Source organism: Cornus florida, unplaced genomic scaffold, assembly GCF_030987335.1.
Source record: "Cornus florida cultivar Cherokee Brave unplaced genomic scaffold, ASM3098733v1 CherokeeBrave_3.0.0_Hap2_Chr06, whole genome shotgun sequence".
Classification (NCBI taxonomy): Eukaryota; Viridiplantae; Streptophyta; class Magnoliopsida; order Cornales; family Cornaceae; genus Cornus; species Cornus florida.
In genome coordinates this window covers 71,638,439-71,654,680 of record NW_026775576.1, presented here as the reverse complement: position 1 = coordinate 71,654,680, position 16,242 = coordinate 71,638,439, and the positions used below count along the sequence as shown (strand labels likewise).

At 34.0% G+C, this 16,242-nt stretch overlaps 1 protein-coding gene across 3 annotated transcripts; it reads right to left on the bottom strand.

Annotated features, from left to right (window-relative positions):
- Positions 1-4,566: 4,566 nt before the first annotated feature.
- On the bottom strand, positions 4,567-11,311 carry LOC132311986 (uncharacterized). 3 transcript variants are annotated; one of them, XM_059810182.1, is made up of 5 exons: positions 11,048-11,311; positions 9,903-9,963; positions 7,192-9,809; positions 6,918-7,066; positions 4,567-6,791 (listed from the first exon to the last, which is right to left on the bottom strand). In XM_059810182.1, the coding sequence occupies exons 2-5, from the start codon at positions 9,924-9,926 to the stop codon at positions 5,692-5,694; spliced, it is 3,891 nt and encodes a 1,296-aa protein (XP_059666165.1). In that variant the 5' UTR covers positions 9,927-9,963; positions 11,048-11,311; the 3' UTR covers positions 4,567-5,691. The 3 variants fall into 3 exon arrangements, with proteins under 3 accessions (XP_059666165.1, XP_059666164.1, XP_059666163.1); XM_059810181.1 differs by having other exon boundaries at positions 4,567-7,066; positions 7,192-9,280; positions 9,365-9,809; XM_059810180.1 differs by having other exon boundaries at positions 4,567-7,066.
- Positions 11,312-16,242: the final 4,931 nt, after the last annotated feature.

Here is a 16,242-nt window from a genome sequence, read left to right as displayed (position 1 = left end):
TCACTAGGGATTAAGAGTGACAACACGATACGAAATAAGTGAGTTTTGGTTAATCTTAAACGGGTTTGGTAATAAATGGGTTGATACAGTCGTATTAAGGTTAAACTCCTCAACCTATGTAACCCGTTTATACACATTTAACTCAATATGTCATAATCGTGAATATGACCCAAATAACTTGCTACATATTTATAGTCAATTACTAGGGACAATTAATTCATTTCAATATAAATTGTGAATATGCCTTATGATTTTTACTTGAACATTTATTTATTTTTTTCTTAATTTGAATATTTAGGTTAATTGAGACATTTTTTTTTTTTTTTTTAGTATTTATTATTTGATTGAGAATTAAATATATCATTTTGATAAATAGGTCATTAAACAGATTAATGCACGTAACACGTTTAAGAAACTGGTCAAGTTAGTGTTGAAGGTTCATAACACGATTATTAAATGGGTCATGTTTAGGTTTACCTAAGGTCGGCATGATACGATTATGACTCCCGTAAACACGAATTAACATTCCCAAGAGATCATTATTTGGGTCATGTTTATGGGCTGAGATTCATCCACTAGCTTGGTAGGTTTATATTAAATATAAAAAGTTCATAATAGCAAGGGTTAATTTTACTGGCACCCCTCAGGCCAAATATCACAATGAAACACCTTTCGAAAATTACTATCGCTCACATTACAAACATTTAAATGTAAAATGACATTATTATCCATTTGACTTTGTCAAAACTCCTTTTAACCCTAAAAAAATTATCTAAAAGACCAATATACCTACAGTAAACTCTGCATTTTTCAAATAAATTGATTCATCAAACCATCCAAGACCTTCATAATCCATGTTTCAAGATCACATAAGCCCAACGCCTTCACCAATCACCACCCATTAGATATTCCTCCATCCTTATTCCTTGATCACTTTCCTAATGTGGCATCGATTTTTTATCTTTCCCATCGATGGTGTTAAGATTGTTGTGCTTAGTTTGTTCTGTGACCGGAATATTGCAACTTGATGATGTCGTTCCACGGCCCTCTCATCGGTGATGGAAGATGATGACGGTTCTGCAAAGACCATCAAAAGTCCGTTGGTGTTGTCCATGGCCGGCCTTGAGATTGATAAAATCTTGAGAGACCCTAGCAAATTTAAATGTGAGACCTTTTATACACAAGCATTATTATTATTTTTATTTTTACTACGAGGCAAGAAGTGTTACAAGTTAGATTAGTAAATGCAGAAAGTCAAAGTCTTACACTCTAAAATTCACCGAGGCACTAACCCACTGAGCTATCAAGGCATCTACATACATAATCATACACACGCGTAAAAATTTTATAAGGGTGCGAAATTTTTATTAAAATGAGAAAATAATCACATAAAATATATTAATTTTGAAAACACAAAAACAAATTACGGACAATTAGTTTCTCTCAAATTTTACATCTGTCATCCCTCGTAATAAAGTAAAAAATATATATTTTCTTAACAAATGCTTAATACACTCCTTATGAGATAAGTGAACTAAAGAATTAGAATGACATCACGTTAATTTAAACTCAAAAAAGATTTTCAAGTTTTCAAATAGATCAAGTTTTGAACTTTCAACCCATTTTAAATTTCTAAAAAAAATGTAAAATTTTGCCAAAGTTCTTATCAACTTCAAATGATTTCAAACTTAGACCAAGCATTTCCCCCTTTATATCAAATCAATTATATAAGTAATACAGAACTAATTTATATTTATTCAAATTTCATCAAAAATATATTATCAACCCAATAATAAAGAACTGCATTCAATTTCAAAGTAATTAGTGACAAGCATACATATTAACACATAAAATTAGTAAAAGACTGCATTTTATTTCAAAATTAATTAGTAAAGAATCATATTCAATTTCGAATTTAATCACCAAGTTTTGAAGGACTCCAATTTTGAATGGGCTAACAAAAAAATTTTTTTTTTTTTGGGTGGTCGTTGGGAGGCCTGTTTGAGGCCAAGCACATCAAATTCATGTTCAATGTCGCCAGCGTCATTGTCGTAGGCTTGCAACAGGCAGTCGTGCGTGGGTTTCTTGTGCAACTGGCGATGGTGGTGTTGGGTTCTAGGAAATGGACTGGCTCTAAATCTGATTATCTCACAAAAATCCCACTAATTATTGCTTCAATGTAATTTTTTTAATTATATTTTGCTCTGTATGATCAAATATGCCATGGGAAAAAGAATCGTCTACGCATATTTAGATTTTGGGTATGTTGTAGATTTTTCCTATTTTGAGAAAAATGTTTTTTATTTTCTTATGTTAAATTTTTATTTTTAGAGATCGATACAAAATGTATAAAAATGTTTGTTTTGAAGATTCAAAATATAAGAACAATTAATTTAGAGATTAAGCAAATTACTTGATTCACGACAGGCATACATTTTTTTTTTTTTTTTTTTTGGATTGTATTGTAATGATTTTTAACCTCTGAACTTGCATAATGTATTATATTTGTATGAACAAAAAGTTTGTTCATATATAATGCATGAAATCTCTTGATTATTGAACTTCAATAACGTATTTCATTTGCTTTATATAGTATTACGGCCAAATGAATGAGACACATTGCAAAAGAATACACCCAAATCACTGCAAAATTCAAACCTTTTTTTTAAAAAAAAAACCACTGCAAAATTCAAACTGAGTTGACGATTTTGTTTTTTTTTTTTTATAAATGAATTTTATTAAAGAACAAAATAGATATGATGATTAAAAATTTGGAGTGATTTGTGCTTGTGTGTGTATATATTTATATAAAGAGTATATTTCTTTTGTTTGTTTGTGTCTCTCTTTTTCTATCACAGACTCTCATTTGAAATAGATTATTGATAATGTAATGGTAATGGTAGTGTGGTGGTGGGAGCCTGGGTGGCCGCATCTGAAGATAGAGAGAGATAAAGTATGAGTGAGGGTGAGCCGGTGGGGGGTGTTATTGAATAATTAATGGGGATATTTTCGTCCTTATACATTTGAAATATTTTAATTTAAAATACATTAAAAAGAAAAGGGAAAATTTATTATTTCATACATATTTCAAAAAGGTGTTTTAATACTTTTTTTTAATAAAAAATTAGTATATAATTTTTTTAAATTTATCAAAACTGCACTACCTACCATGGAGTACCACAATCGTTATAACCAATAATTTAAACATGTTCTGATATTTTACTAGTTGAAACCCAATCTCTCAAACTACACAAGCCAAGCGGAACTCACTATAAAATAACCCAAATTTTCCGAAAAAAAAAAAAAAAAAGGAACTGTTTCATTAAGTCAACCAGTGGAAATAATTAATATGGTAGACTCACAATGCATGAGTAAAAAATTTTAAAATAAAAATAAATGGACAAATGAGGAGAAGAAAATTTGGACATACATCTTTTTTGTCCATTTCATGTGTGAAATGATGGATTGCGGTACACAGCTGGCCACTTTTTTATATTTGTTATTCTTTTATAAAAGATAAGACAAGAAAGTCCTGGTTTCAATGTTTCCATTGTATAGCTGTTGTTTCCTTGGGTTAATTCGTTTCAGTTTCACATTGTCAATTAAAAAATAAAAAATACAATAAATAAACTATTTGAATCTTGCTGTCCACAGCTACTACCATTCGTGCATAGAAAGCAACTAGCAACCCACCCATTAAAGTATCTCAAAGGGGTCCCCAGTCTGGCTGCCATGACTCATGAACACATTGGACGACAGTGACATGAAGGGGAATAAAAGAGATTCCGGCCAACTGCCGGAGATGGAAGCTCATATCAGAGGAGAGATCAAATTTCATCACAATCTCCGAGTTGGGAAATGTTAAACAGACGAAAACTTCATAATCAAATTAAATTTAGCCTTTTCAGTCATCACAAACCTGTTTATCTAACAGAAACCAAGCATAATGCAATGTTGAAATTCACCCCCCTAATATTACCAGTCACAGTTGATATCACAAACCTATACATCCCTGACTTCATTCAAAAATGGAGCAAAGCTTTAGATTTGGCCGATGAATTCCATTCATTTGGAAAACTTAAACCTGCAGTGTATCTCATTATTTTTATTTCTAAATTTATTATATAAACGTTGAATCCTGCCGTTGCTTTGGCTTGGCTTGGCTTGGCTTTAGTGCACTGCACTACGGTAAAAATAACCCCAACAGTAGTCGGGACTCACTGTGAGGTAAACTCCAATGTCGTCAGTTCAATGGAGAGAATTTTGGTCCGAGAGATTATTCCAGCAGCTGGATGGGACACTACCCCCCTTTCTTTCCCCGTTCTTTCGGGTGAGAACCCTTCATGGATTGCCATCCAGGAAAATTATTCCTGCTTTTGAGAGCAATCCACCCTTTAAAGCACTCAAAAGTTCGACGGCACACAAATCTTCCTATCTCCCAACTAGGGCTATATTCCAATCCAATTTTACCATCAACTCAACACTTACCGCGTTGAAGAACAGTATCATTCCAGTAAATGAGATATTCAGGCCACACAGCAACATACGTCACAGGGGTCCATCAAATTTTCACCCAATCTCCTATTTTCAAAACCTTAAGAAGGAGAAAGCTTCATAAAAAAATCAATTCCAGCCATTTCAGTCATCACCTTCGCAGCTGCAGATCTCAGAAACTACACAGGGAAAAAAGAGCTACAACTACTCTGGTCTGAAAAAAGTAACAAACTGTTCTTCCTACAGAGATGAAGCATAAAGCAACAATGTTCAAACCATCTCCCTCCAATGTAAGAAATGATACTCACCCCTAATATTTCTGGGTGCATAGAGCTACTTACCGGTATCACAACATGGACTAGTTTAATACGAGAAGGGAAATGCAAGGAAGCAAGAACTAGAACACACATAAGCCTACTGCAACAATTGATGATCTCTTGATAACTGGCCGAAATAGTTCGGAATTCAAATGTCCCTTTGCTGCATACCTATTCCATCCCCCCAAAGTACATCAATACCATCAGATGAAGCTACACATACTTACGAAAAGCTTATTGAAGGATCTTCGATCAAGTATCTACAAGAACAGACTGGATCCAATATTATTGTGCCAAACATAATATAACATATAGTACAGAACTTGTTCAAATTAAACTGAGTCGCTGCAGCTAGCACCCATGATTAGGCGAAATGGTAACCATTAATGTAACAAGGCTTTCAGGAAGACTTGGCTACCGAGTTATGCTGAGAAATACATTATGTACTCCACCTCCAAGGACTATTTAAGTGTTGGCTGCATATTACCAAGTGATGTCACATGTATGTAACAATGTGAATACCCTCAGAACAAGCCAGTATCAGGTATTTGTTACTCATATATCTCCAAACATTACCTTGTTCAGGATCTGAGACAAAATAAACCATAATCAGTGCATAAACAACCAAAACGAATTGTACCTGCTAGTCACCTACCCCATGAAATCAAAGCATTCCCTAAACCTGGCACATAACCAAACTGTATGCAAAACAGTAACTTGCCATCCCCCAACAAAACAACAAATCCTTTTCTAGATCATGGACACAGAAAAATAAAGCTTCCCACGGGAGGCATCATCAAACCCATTGTCATGCCAGACCTGCCCACCATGACTATTGTTTCCTTCTTGCTCTTCAATGCTTCTCATTCCCCAAGGTCTATCAAAATCTTCTTCTTTTCCCACGGGAGCCATCATCAAACCCATTGTCATGCCAGATCTGACCACCGGGCCTATAGTTTCCTTCTTGCTCTTCAATTATTCTCATTCTCCTAGGTGTGTTTATAGGTCGACTTTCAATCCGCCTGTCAGACACCCTTTCCCTCAAGTTGCTTCTTTCAATGAATTCTGAATCAGCTTCTGGACAGAATCTAAAAGGCCTAGGGCCATCCTCAATGGGATAACTGAAATTCTCACCATCAGCATCCCTATAAGGTGGCCTAAAAGAACGAACAGGTCCATGTCTAACACCACGCACTCTTATCTCATCACCACTTCCATCACAGCCAAGTTCATGAAGTCTGCCAGACTGCATAGGCCTTCCAAAGTAGGCATCCTTATCTGCCCTCTCTCGAGTATCTAAGATATCTAATCTCCTAGTGCTTCGAGGTAAAACCCGGTCAGACGGGCTCCTATTGGGGATAATGGATCTTGGATGACCATGCTCCCTCACAGTATCCATGTCCCTCAAATTATTAGACGGCCGAGACATATAAGGAGGAGAACCATGTCTTCTTGCCACTATATCTTCAGGGAAAAAATGGTGATCAGGGGATCTCATTCTCTCAATCCTGTAAATAGCTGGAGATCTACTATTAGTAATTTCTGGAAGTCCATCAAGTCCATCTGGAGATCTTCTTCGAGGAGACAACCACGTTCCAGAGGAATCCATTCTGGATCTTATTGGAGATTTTGATCGAATTCGAGGAACACCCCTTCTTGGGATAGAAGAAAAATTCCTGCTCCCTCTGACAAACTGACCATCAGCTCCCTCGTAAGGAGGTTGACGATGAGAAAATACTGGATCTAAAATATCATTGGGCAAACCCCTCAAGAACTTCTCGCCATGCTTGATCCCAGCCAAATCAGAACCATCCTCACCAACACATCTGGTCATATTAATATTTCTTGGCATTCTACGAACCATTTGAATGCCATGTCTTGCACCTCCATCTCTACCTGCAGGAGATCTCCTCCTTGAGGATGGATGATGAAATGAAGGAAATTCATCATTATAAGGTTTCCTTCCTGCCCTGTCAGTACCTACAATAGCACCATCCGGTGCAAAAATATAATCATTACATTCAAGCTCTGCATCTGCACCAGCGGGTTTGCGTCTTGCGAATCGATAATTGACGGAACCATTAAATTTTTCTGAAGCAAACTCACTGTCATTATCCCAATCACCACGCATAGAGTCTAAACGGCTGGAACTCCTTCCTCTTCCACGCATGAAGCTTGATCTGAAGTTTCTTTGTGGCTGATCCTGAAACCTCCCTCTAACAAATCTAGGGGGGCCATCTAAATACATTTCATCTCTGAAAATTGAAAGGAAGGAAAAAATATACATATATATATACATCAAAATAGTTAAGTCTAGCAAGCACTTAAAACAGGAGGGAAACTACAGAAACAAATAACCAATTAGACAAGGTATGGTCACCTATATTGCCGTGCATGTAATCTTTCTCTCTCAAAACCAGTATATCTTTCTCTTTCAGCTTGCGAGGGGAATGACCCGACTGGGATAGAACTTGTTTCAACAGGAGATGAAACAATAGAAGCTCGGGGTAACTTTATAATTCGACTCCTGTTACCTCCACTGTTGGAATCTTTAGCAGCATCGTCCCCAATTGGAGATGATTCAGTCTTGGCCAAAGTGGAATCATCTTTTCCCTCCGTGGCTATTCTTTCAATATTCCCATCTGCAGCCTGACCAGCTGCTCTCAGAGTCTCTTGGCTTCTATTAGTGGCTCCATCAGTTGATGGTTGTCTTTCGAGGACCTTTTGGACTTCCATGTCTCCCAATTGATGAAGTGGATTCCATTGAATGGTATTTATAGGCCTCTTTTCATCAGCTTCAGATGAAACCATTTCAATGGTTGATGAATCTTGCAGAAAGCCATCTTTATCTACAACCCGATCAGTTTTCTCACGAAGAACTATATCAACACATTCTTTAATATGATCAGCACTTGTTTCACCATGATACTTCTTTTGACTGTCCTTTTCTACAGTACAGGATTTAACAACACTACTATCGCCAGGTGAACCAAACAAGCACACATTTTTGTCACCACAATCACCATGTGTAACATCACCTGCCTCTTTCATCACACTACCAATAGGACATTCAATTTCCCTGTGCACTAGTGGTTCTCGGACCTCACCATCCTCATATTCATCATCTACTCCAGCATATTGTCCATCTTCTGTACCCAAGGGAGCGACTAAGGTATGATAACCATCTGACTCATAGTCAGAAGCATAAGAATCTTCTTCTAGCATATCAGCAGATATGTTAATTTTTTCCTCATCACTTACAGATCCCTCACCATTTCCACTTGAAGCTAGCGGAAGGTCATCCATCGATTTCAATCTGCATGTCTCAGGATCATCAAAATTCAAATCTTCTGCTCTGTTAGCATCTGCCATACCATCAGATACGTTTGATTCTTTACATTCAGGGCCCACGGACACAGAAACCATTTCTGAAACAACATCACTACTTCTACATTCTTCCTGGGATTTGACTTCTTTGATACGAGTAGAATATTCGGATTGGCTTAATACATCCCCACTTATAGTTAGCTCTGTTGAACAACTGTGTAACACTGAAGAGCATAACTTTCGAGGGGTTAAAAGCATCTCCGTGTCAACCTTTCCATCTGATTGGCATGACGTCCTTTCAACAGTTCTGCGTATTTCCTGATTACCCTCCTGAACTGGTTCAGATTTTATTGATCTATGTTTACTGGTTTCCGGGTTCAACAAATTGACAGCTTCCAGATTACACCTCTCAACTAATTCCCGTTTTAGAGTTCTAACATCAAATAATCCCATAGGAATATCATTCTCTCCCACAAAATTATGTTTAGCATTCTCCTCGATTGGTTCTGATTTTACAGTTCTACTACCAACAGAATTCACTTTTCTAGATGATACCAACCCTCCAAGCAAATCGGAACTAGGAACAACCTTACCTAAATCAACTTTAGCTGAGGGACTAGAGTGTTCTACGCTGAAGTTCGACTGAAAACAAGACATGCTAAGACCTACATGCAGGGAATCCTCAGATTTATATAGCTCACTGGGTGTTAAGGTGGAGATGGGAAATTGGGAAATGTGATCACGTGCTCCAAGAATCTGTTTTCCCAAATCAACGCCACCTCCAACCATCCCAATTGAGCAAGAAGAACTCTTTATATCATGTGCATTACCAGTGTCATTTAACCTATCAAAAGCAATTGTTCCAAGACATGCAGTGGCATCATCAACAGAACCCTCCCACGTGTCCATTGTCGTGTTCAAATCCCACTTCGATCTATTAGCATGAAGGTGAGAGCTACCATTATTTGAGTTATCATCACTTTTGCATTGGGTAATGGGTTTTTCCTTGCTTAAAGACAAACACAGCGAAGCAAGATCTGATTTCTCTGATACCTGGAAACTCCCATCACTACTTTGAACTGCCAAAGCTGGAACAAGAGGTTCCTTCAGCCCTAGTGACAATTCAATATTCCCTGGAAAAGCTGAAATTTCAAATTTAGAATACCCTTCTGCTTCTTGTTTGCCAAATATTCCTTCCCTAGTGTTGAGTGCATGAGATTCACTACCTGCTAAATGCAGTTCAGTATTTCTTGGAACTTTCTGACAGGCAGATCTATCAGCGAACATAAGCTTCTCTTCGCTGCCCATGTTATCCATACGGCCTGAGCAAATTTTAAGGTTTGGTTCCTCAAGTTTGACTGCACGAAGATGAACATTGTTTTGGACTGAATTAGCATTTGTATCATCAGAACCTTCCTTATCTTCAACAGAAGAAAAAGTCTTGTTCACAAGAGTCTTGTTTGCATCAGATACGCTATGAGATGTTGTTGCAACACTGGCATTTGAAAGAGATGGCTCCTGACTTTGGTTAGAATATTCTTTTTGTGGTGAATCATTTTCTGCAAGGACAGTAGTTGGTTGGGGAATAGAAAACTGAACCAATGGGAACCACCTTTTCTTGATTGGAACACCTACAGAACAATTACTAGACTGCCGTGCAATGATCCCAGGCTGCCCACAGAAAAATAATTAATCAATATCAACAGAAAAATCATTAAACTTATCTAAACTAAGTTAGCAATAACTATAAAATTAAATGAATACCTCTTCATTTCCAGAAATAGGCATGACTTTAGGATTTTCCAAACGCAGAATTCGTCTCACCCTTTAACAATACAATACCATATAGTCAAGTCTTCTTCAAACGAACATTCAAAATTACTAAAATTTATTTACATGGCATCTGTTAGCTCTATAAAATTATTCAGTACCCAGCAATATTCAATGTAAGATAAATGATAAACAAACTGCATTCAAAATTATTCAGTACCCAGCAATATTCAAACATACCATTAGCACTTAAATTCAAGCAAATTGAAAACCATCTCAACAACGTACTCCACAAACACAAACAAATGGGCGAGTAGAAGACGAAAGTAGATGAAAACAAGTTTTGATGAACTGTTTTACAGGATAGATGTAGATTAGTGTCAATAATATCCAAGTGGCTGTATGATGATGCTAAGGGGTTAAAGGACATGAATACTACAAATAATGATAATAATCCAACAAACTTCTGAATGACATAAAAGCTAAAAAAACAGATCGACGAGATGCCCATAAATGCTAAATAAGATGGGAATCAATCACCAAATTGTAAAATAAATCAGCCCAACACACAAAAATGTTACGTTTCCTGATGTTTCATTCCCAACGCACATATAAACGGAGATCATAAAATGACAAATTGGTAACAATTTGCATGCCTACTGATCCAGATTTAGATCTCTAACAATCCAAATCCAATTGTATTTGACGGAAAATACTTCCGATAGTAAGTTTTATAGAACTATTTTTTTCCTCATCAGCGCGGATCCAAAAGCAATCAGCCTAAGAATCCTCCTATTTCCTAAGATCAATTTTCAAAATTGAAATTCTTCAAGTAACATAAAATAATTATAAAAAAAAATACTAACAAGAACACACACAGAGAGAGGAAGCATAAGATGAAAACAACAATTTTTATATTTTTACAGTTATTAAAAACAAAAAACAAAAAAAAACAAAAAAAAAAAAAAAAAAAAAAAAACTATTTTGCACACATGAGCACACATCGTAGAAGCAATACAGTTAAAAAGTTCATACATATCTATAAAAAGAAAAGCAGGAGTTAGATCCAAAGTTTTAATAGCCTACAAAATGAACTCTAGATGTGAACGATTGGACATCAGAACAGATAAGGAAATTACCTGACAATAGAGATCGGATACTGAAGACAAAATTCTGCATATATAGATATATATGTATATGTATATGTATAGAGAGAGATAAACGAGGGGAAGAAGAAAGAGAGAGGCTTCGTTGTTCGTCTGAAAGTTCAGAGGAAAGAGAAGACTCTTTCTGTGTAATTTCTCTCTCTTACTTTGAGGTCAGGGTTTGTGACATCTGACTATTATTCGCCATATACTGTACGTTATACGAATATTATCATTGTGCTATGCAACTTGGTGAAACGCCGTTTTCTTTTGATTATTGTTTTTCTTAACGTGGCGGTCTTTTCACATTAGACGACTTGACCTAAAAGTAGAAGCAACCATGTGATGACACGTGTAGATTGATCCTCGAAGTTTTTAATAAAATACTCCACGACTGGCCGGCACAATGGACCGACACCATGAAAGTGATGGGATCATGATAAAAGACGAGAATAACAAAACGAAAGTATAGACTTGAAGGAGAATCCAATGAATTTGAATCGGTGCTTTTGAAAAACAAGTTACTTCGTTTAAGTTTAAATTTTAAAATTTTAAAAAAAGAAAATGAACAATTATTTTTAGATAATTTTTAAAAAATTATTTTTTATAATTTCAAATTTAAGTAGATTTGATGTTTCTCTATCCTAATTTAGATGTCGCTTTTGCAGAGTAGGAATTTTTAAGAGAATACGTCGAATATGTCTTGTCTCTTTGAAAAGTTATTTGCCCTTTTAAATTTTGAATATTTAAATTTTAAATTTTAAATATATATATAAAAATATATAAAATATATTATTTCAAAAAAAAAAGTGACAATTATTTTGGTATATACCAAAAAAAAAAAAGCATAAATTCTGCATATATAGATATATATGTATATTTATATGTATAGAGAGAGATAAACGAGGAGAAGAAGAAAGAGAGAGGCTTCGTTGTTCGTCTGAAAGTTCAGAGGAAAGAGAAGACTCTTTCTGTGTAATTTTTCTCTCTTACTTTGAGGTCAGGGTTTGTGACATCTGACTATTATTCGCCATATACTGTACGTTATACGAATATAATCATTGTGCTATGCAACTTGGTGAAACGCCATTTTCTTTTGATTATTGTTTTTCTTAACGTGGCGGTCTTTTCACATTAGACGACTTGACCTAAAAGTAGAAGCAACCATGTGATGACACGTGTAGATTGATCCTCGAAGTTTTTAATAAAATACTCAACGACTGGCCGGCACAATGGACCGACACCATGAAAGTGATGGGATCATGATAAAAGACGAGAATAACAAAACGAAAGTATAGACTTGAAGGAGAATCCAATGAATTTGAATCGGTGCTTTTGAAAAACAAGTTACTCCGTTTAAGTTTAAATTTTAAAATTTTAAAAAAAGAAAATGAACAATTATTTTTAGATAATTTTTTAAAAAATTATTTTTTATAATTTCAAATTTAAGTAGATTTGATATTTCTTTATCCTAATTTAGATGTAGCTTTTGCAGAATATGAATTGGATATGTCTTGTCTCTTTGAAAAGTTATTAATTTGTCTTTCTAAATTTTGAATATTTAAATTTGAAATTTTATATTTTAAGTATATATATGAAAATATATATTAAATATATTATTTGAAAAAGAAAAGTGACAATTATTTTGGTATATACCAAAAAAAAAAGCATAAAAAAAATTTTTTTTTTTTGAATAAAGGAAGTATTTCACTGCATGAAATTGTAACTTTTAAATTACAATTTGGCAAAATTAGAAAGAAAAAAAAAAATTAATTCAATTTTCTTTTTTCAATTCTTCCAATCCTAATACTAACATTTCAATTTCATGTTGTGGAAGAGTGTACATTTCAATTTCATATTGTGGAAGAGTGTACATTTCAATTTTATGTTGTGGAAGGGTGTGGAACGTATCCTTATTGATTAATTAATTTTATGCATTTACTAATAAAGTAAGATAATCACCATACTTAATATTGAAAAATATAGTATTAAATAATTTACTTATATTTATGTAAGTATAAAATGAATTTCGTGGTATCATAATATTTAATGACATTAGGGAGGCACTCAACTTTTAAAACACTTAATTAAAAATGTTCTCTTTCTTTCTTTTAAAAGTATATTTTATTTTTCTTAAGGGTGATTTTGTCATGTTGAATTAGATCGACCTTTAATCCCAAAGGATGACTAAAGTGATTAGATCACTTAACCTCGCCTCATTGAGAATCAGGTTTGAGTTTCAACTCCGGTGATTGAGTGTAACTAATTTTCTTTGGGTTAGACACGACCTACATATAAATTGCCCCTCTAATATTAATATTTTATATATATATATATATATATATATATATATATATATATATATATATATTAGTAATATATCCTTGTTAATTTTGTTTTTCCAACTATATACTTATAAAATATAACTAACCCATACCTAATTTTTTGGGTCCATCCCTGCTTGGGGTCACGCTTCCGCAGTCCTTACTCCACAACTTACCCGGCAGGCACAGACCCAGCAGGTGACCGGGGGCAGATGCCCCCTTGGATTTTTAATATTTTCATTTTATATCCTAATTTTTTAAAAATTTATGAAATGTCTTTCTAAAATTACAATTCGTCCCAACTGGATTCTTTTTTTTAGCATTTTATATTTCAAATTTTGATAATTTATGAATATGCCCCCACTAGAATTATAATTTGCCCCACTGATTTTTTTTTTTTTTCATTTTATACTTTAAAATTTTTAAAATTTATTAAAAAAACCTATTAAAATTACAAAAAATGAACCCATCATATAATTTTGTACCCACAATTTAAAAAGTCGCCCCCCTCACAAAATTTTCTGGGTCCGTCAGTGTTACCCGGCAAAGGTGTTGGCAGCACCATGAAGCTCTGTAATTTAATAAAAGCTAGAGTGGATCACAGTTTGCATTTGGCATGTGCGTAAGGCTTCCAAATTATTGATTTATAATTAACTTAATAAAATAATTTAAATAAAATATCAATAACCAAAAGTCTAACTAAAATAAAAAAAACTAATAAACAAAGTCCAACTGTCCAACTAAAAAAAAAAAAATGATACCAATAAATAAAGTCTAACTAAAATAAAATAAGAATACCAGTAAGCAAACTCCAATTTTTTTTTTTTTTTAATTATTGATATAAAAAGAGTTTTTAAAAGAATTTTTATAAAACTCTAACACAAATTACCTATTAATATAAAAAAAGTTTTTAAAAGTGTGTCTATAAAACTCTAACACAAATTACTTAATTATTATGAGTTTTTTTTATTTGTTTAATTAATATTATTTTATATATTAAATAATATTGCAAATATTTTTTTATATATAATTTTTTTGTTTTTTTAATTAATATTATTTTATATAATAAATAATAATGCAAATTTATATATATATATTTTATACTTTACAGTTATACACATATTTTTACTCCCATGCATATGTTTTACCAAGTACATACTACGTGTATGTGTGCGCGCGCGTATTATTTACTAATATATACTACGTGTGTGGAAACACACCTTCACAAATAGGTCAATTATATTTCATATATGTGCCAAAACCATTTTAGTAATTTTTGCTTCCATACGGGACTGATATAGATAAGGGAAGAGTCTAAGCATCTCATAATTGTCTAGGGGACCATCTTGGCAAGTTGCTGCGGATTTATGAAGAATTGTCAAGTTGACAAAATCAAAACAAAATATAAGTAGTAGTTACGGTCAATACAAGTAACCAATCCTATATATGTATGCATGCACTCAAGCTAGCCCATAGAGATTGAAAGATGGCGAGAAATTTCATTACTTTGGGTGGTGCTAGTGCATTGAATGAAGCAGGCCTCTTGCTTCATGGTTCTGGGGTCACATTTTTGTTGTGCATGATTGTTATGTCTCTCTCAATCCTGTCCATGGTCATCTTTGCTTGCGGTCATTCTTCTGGCAAATCACGTTGGAATGGCGGAGGTGGAGGTGGAGGTGGAGGTGCTGCTTGTGGCGGTGGTTCTGCTTGTGGCGGTGGCGGCGGCGGTGGCGGCGGTGGCTGTGGCGGCGGCGGCGGCGGCGGAGGAGGTTGTTAAGTAAATTGGTGCATGATGGTGTTTCTTCCTCTATCATCACTATTATTCTTGCCTTAATCATATATGAATAAGTCTCCACATGAATTCTTTGTCTCCAATCTTTTTCATTACATGTCATTTCACTTTAATATATTTAAGTTTTTCATTAAAGTTATATCGATGTTATTTTTTTTTGTCACTCTTTCCATTTTTACCTTTTATAACAACTTTGTAAATGAGATTTAAATAAATACTGTATTAAATTGGTTAGAAATTATATATACCGGTGATATATGTATATATCATTTGGTGCATCTCTATAGAATTTGTTCATTTGTTTCAAGAATAAATCCTTTATACATCCTAATGTTAGCCATCCACGCCAAATAATCAAATTGCCTTTTGTAATATCAGAATCAACAGGATTTAAAATATTTGTTTGAACTGTTACCACGCCATAATCAAAAATCATTTTTCATTATTTGTGAATAAGATTATATTCCTAAGATGACATCAGACAAAAAGAGTCACGAGTTCTTATTATTTAATTATTGAATTGTAATAATTTTTTTTTGATTTGTGAAAAGTCAAATTAATTATTTAATACAATTTACAATCTAATAATTAAATAGGAAAATCTCATAAATCTCATTACTCTTCTAGCTCTATTAGAACATTACTCTTGTGAATATTATAGTTTCCAACAAATAAATACATGTCAAAGGTAGTACTCCGTAAGGAGTTATACTGGAAAATTCAAGTTATGCAATTTTTTTTTTATTTCCAATTTGTCAATATAAAATTTGCCAGGGTGCTTGAAAATTTTGCTAATTGAAGAAACGTGTTGAAATTTTCAAGCATTTTAATTAGCAGCACAAAGCCAAATGATAGAATGAACTCTGCACCTCAAAAGTATTTTCTTCAAGTTTTGAAAATGTTTTCCCTGTAAACAATCATATACCCAAAAGCAAAAAAAAACTCAAGAATCCTTCCATTTCCTATGTTCAATTCTCAAAACTGAAATTCACAACAGCACTGACAAATCAAGAACAGAAATAGAAACACACACACATTCGAGATAGGTGGGCTCCACAGGGGTTCATTTTCAT

Bases quoted from the DNA above. Each gene is read 5' to 3' on its own strand.
- LOC132311986 (XM_059810180.1), bottom strand. From the start codon at position 9,926: ATGCCTATTTCTGGAAATGAAGAG. The intron at 9,810-9,902 runs GTATTCATTTAA...TTCTGTGGGCAG, and splicing joins CTATTTCTGGAAATGAAGAG to CCTGGGATCATTGCACGGCA. The intron at 7,067-7,191 runs GTGACCATACCT...TTCAATTTTCAG, and splicing joins TTACATGCACGGCAATATAG to AGATGAAATGTATTTAGATG.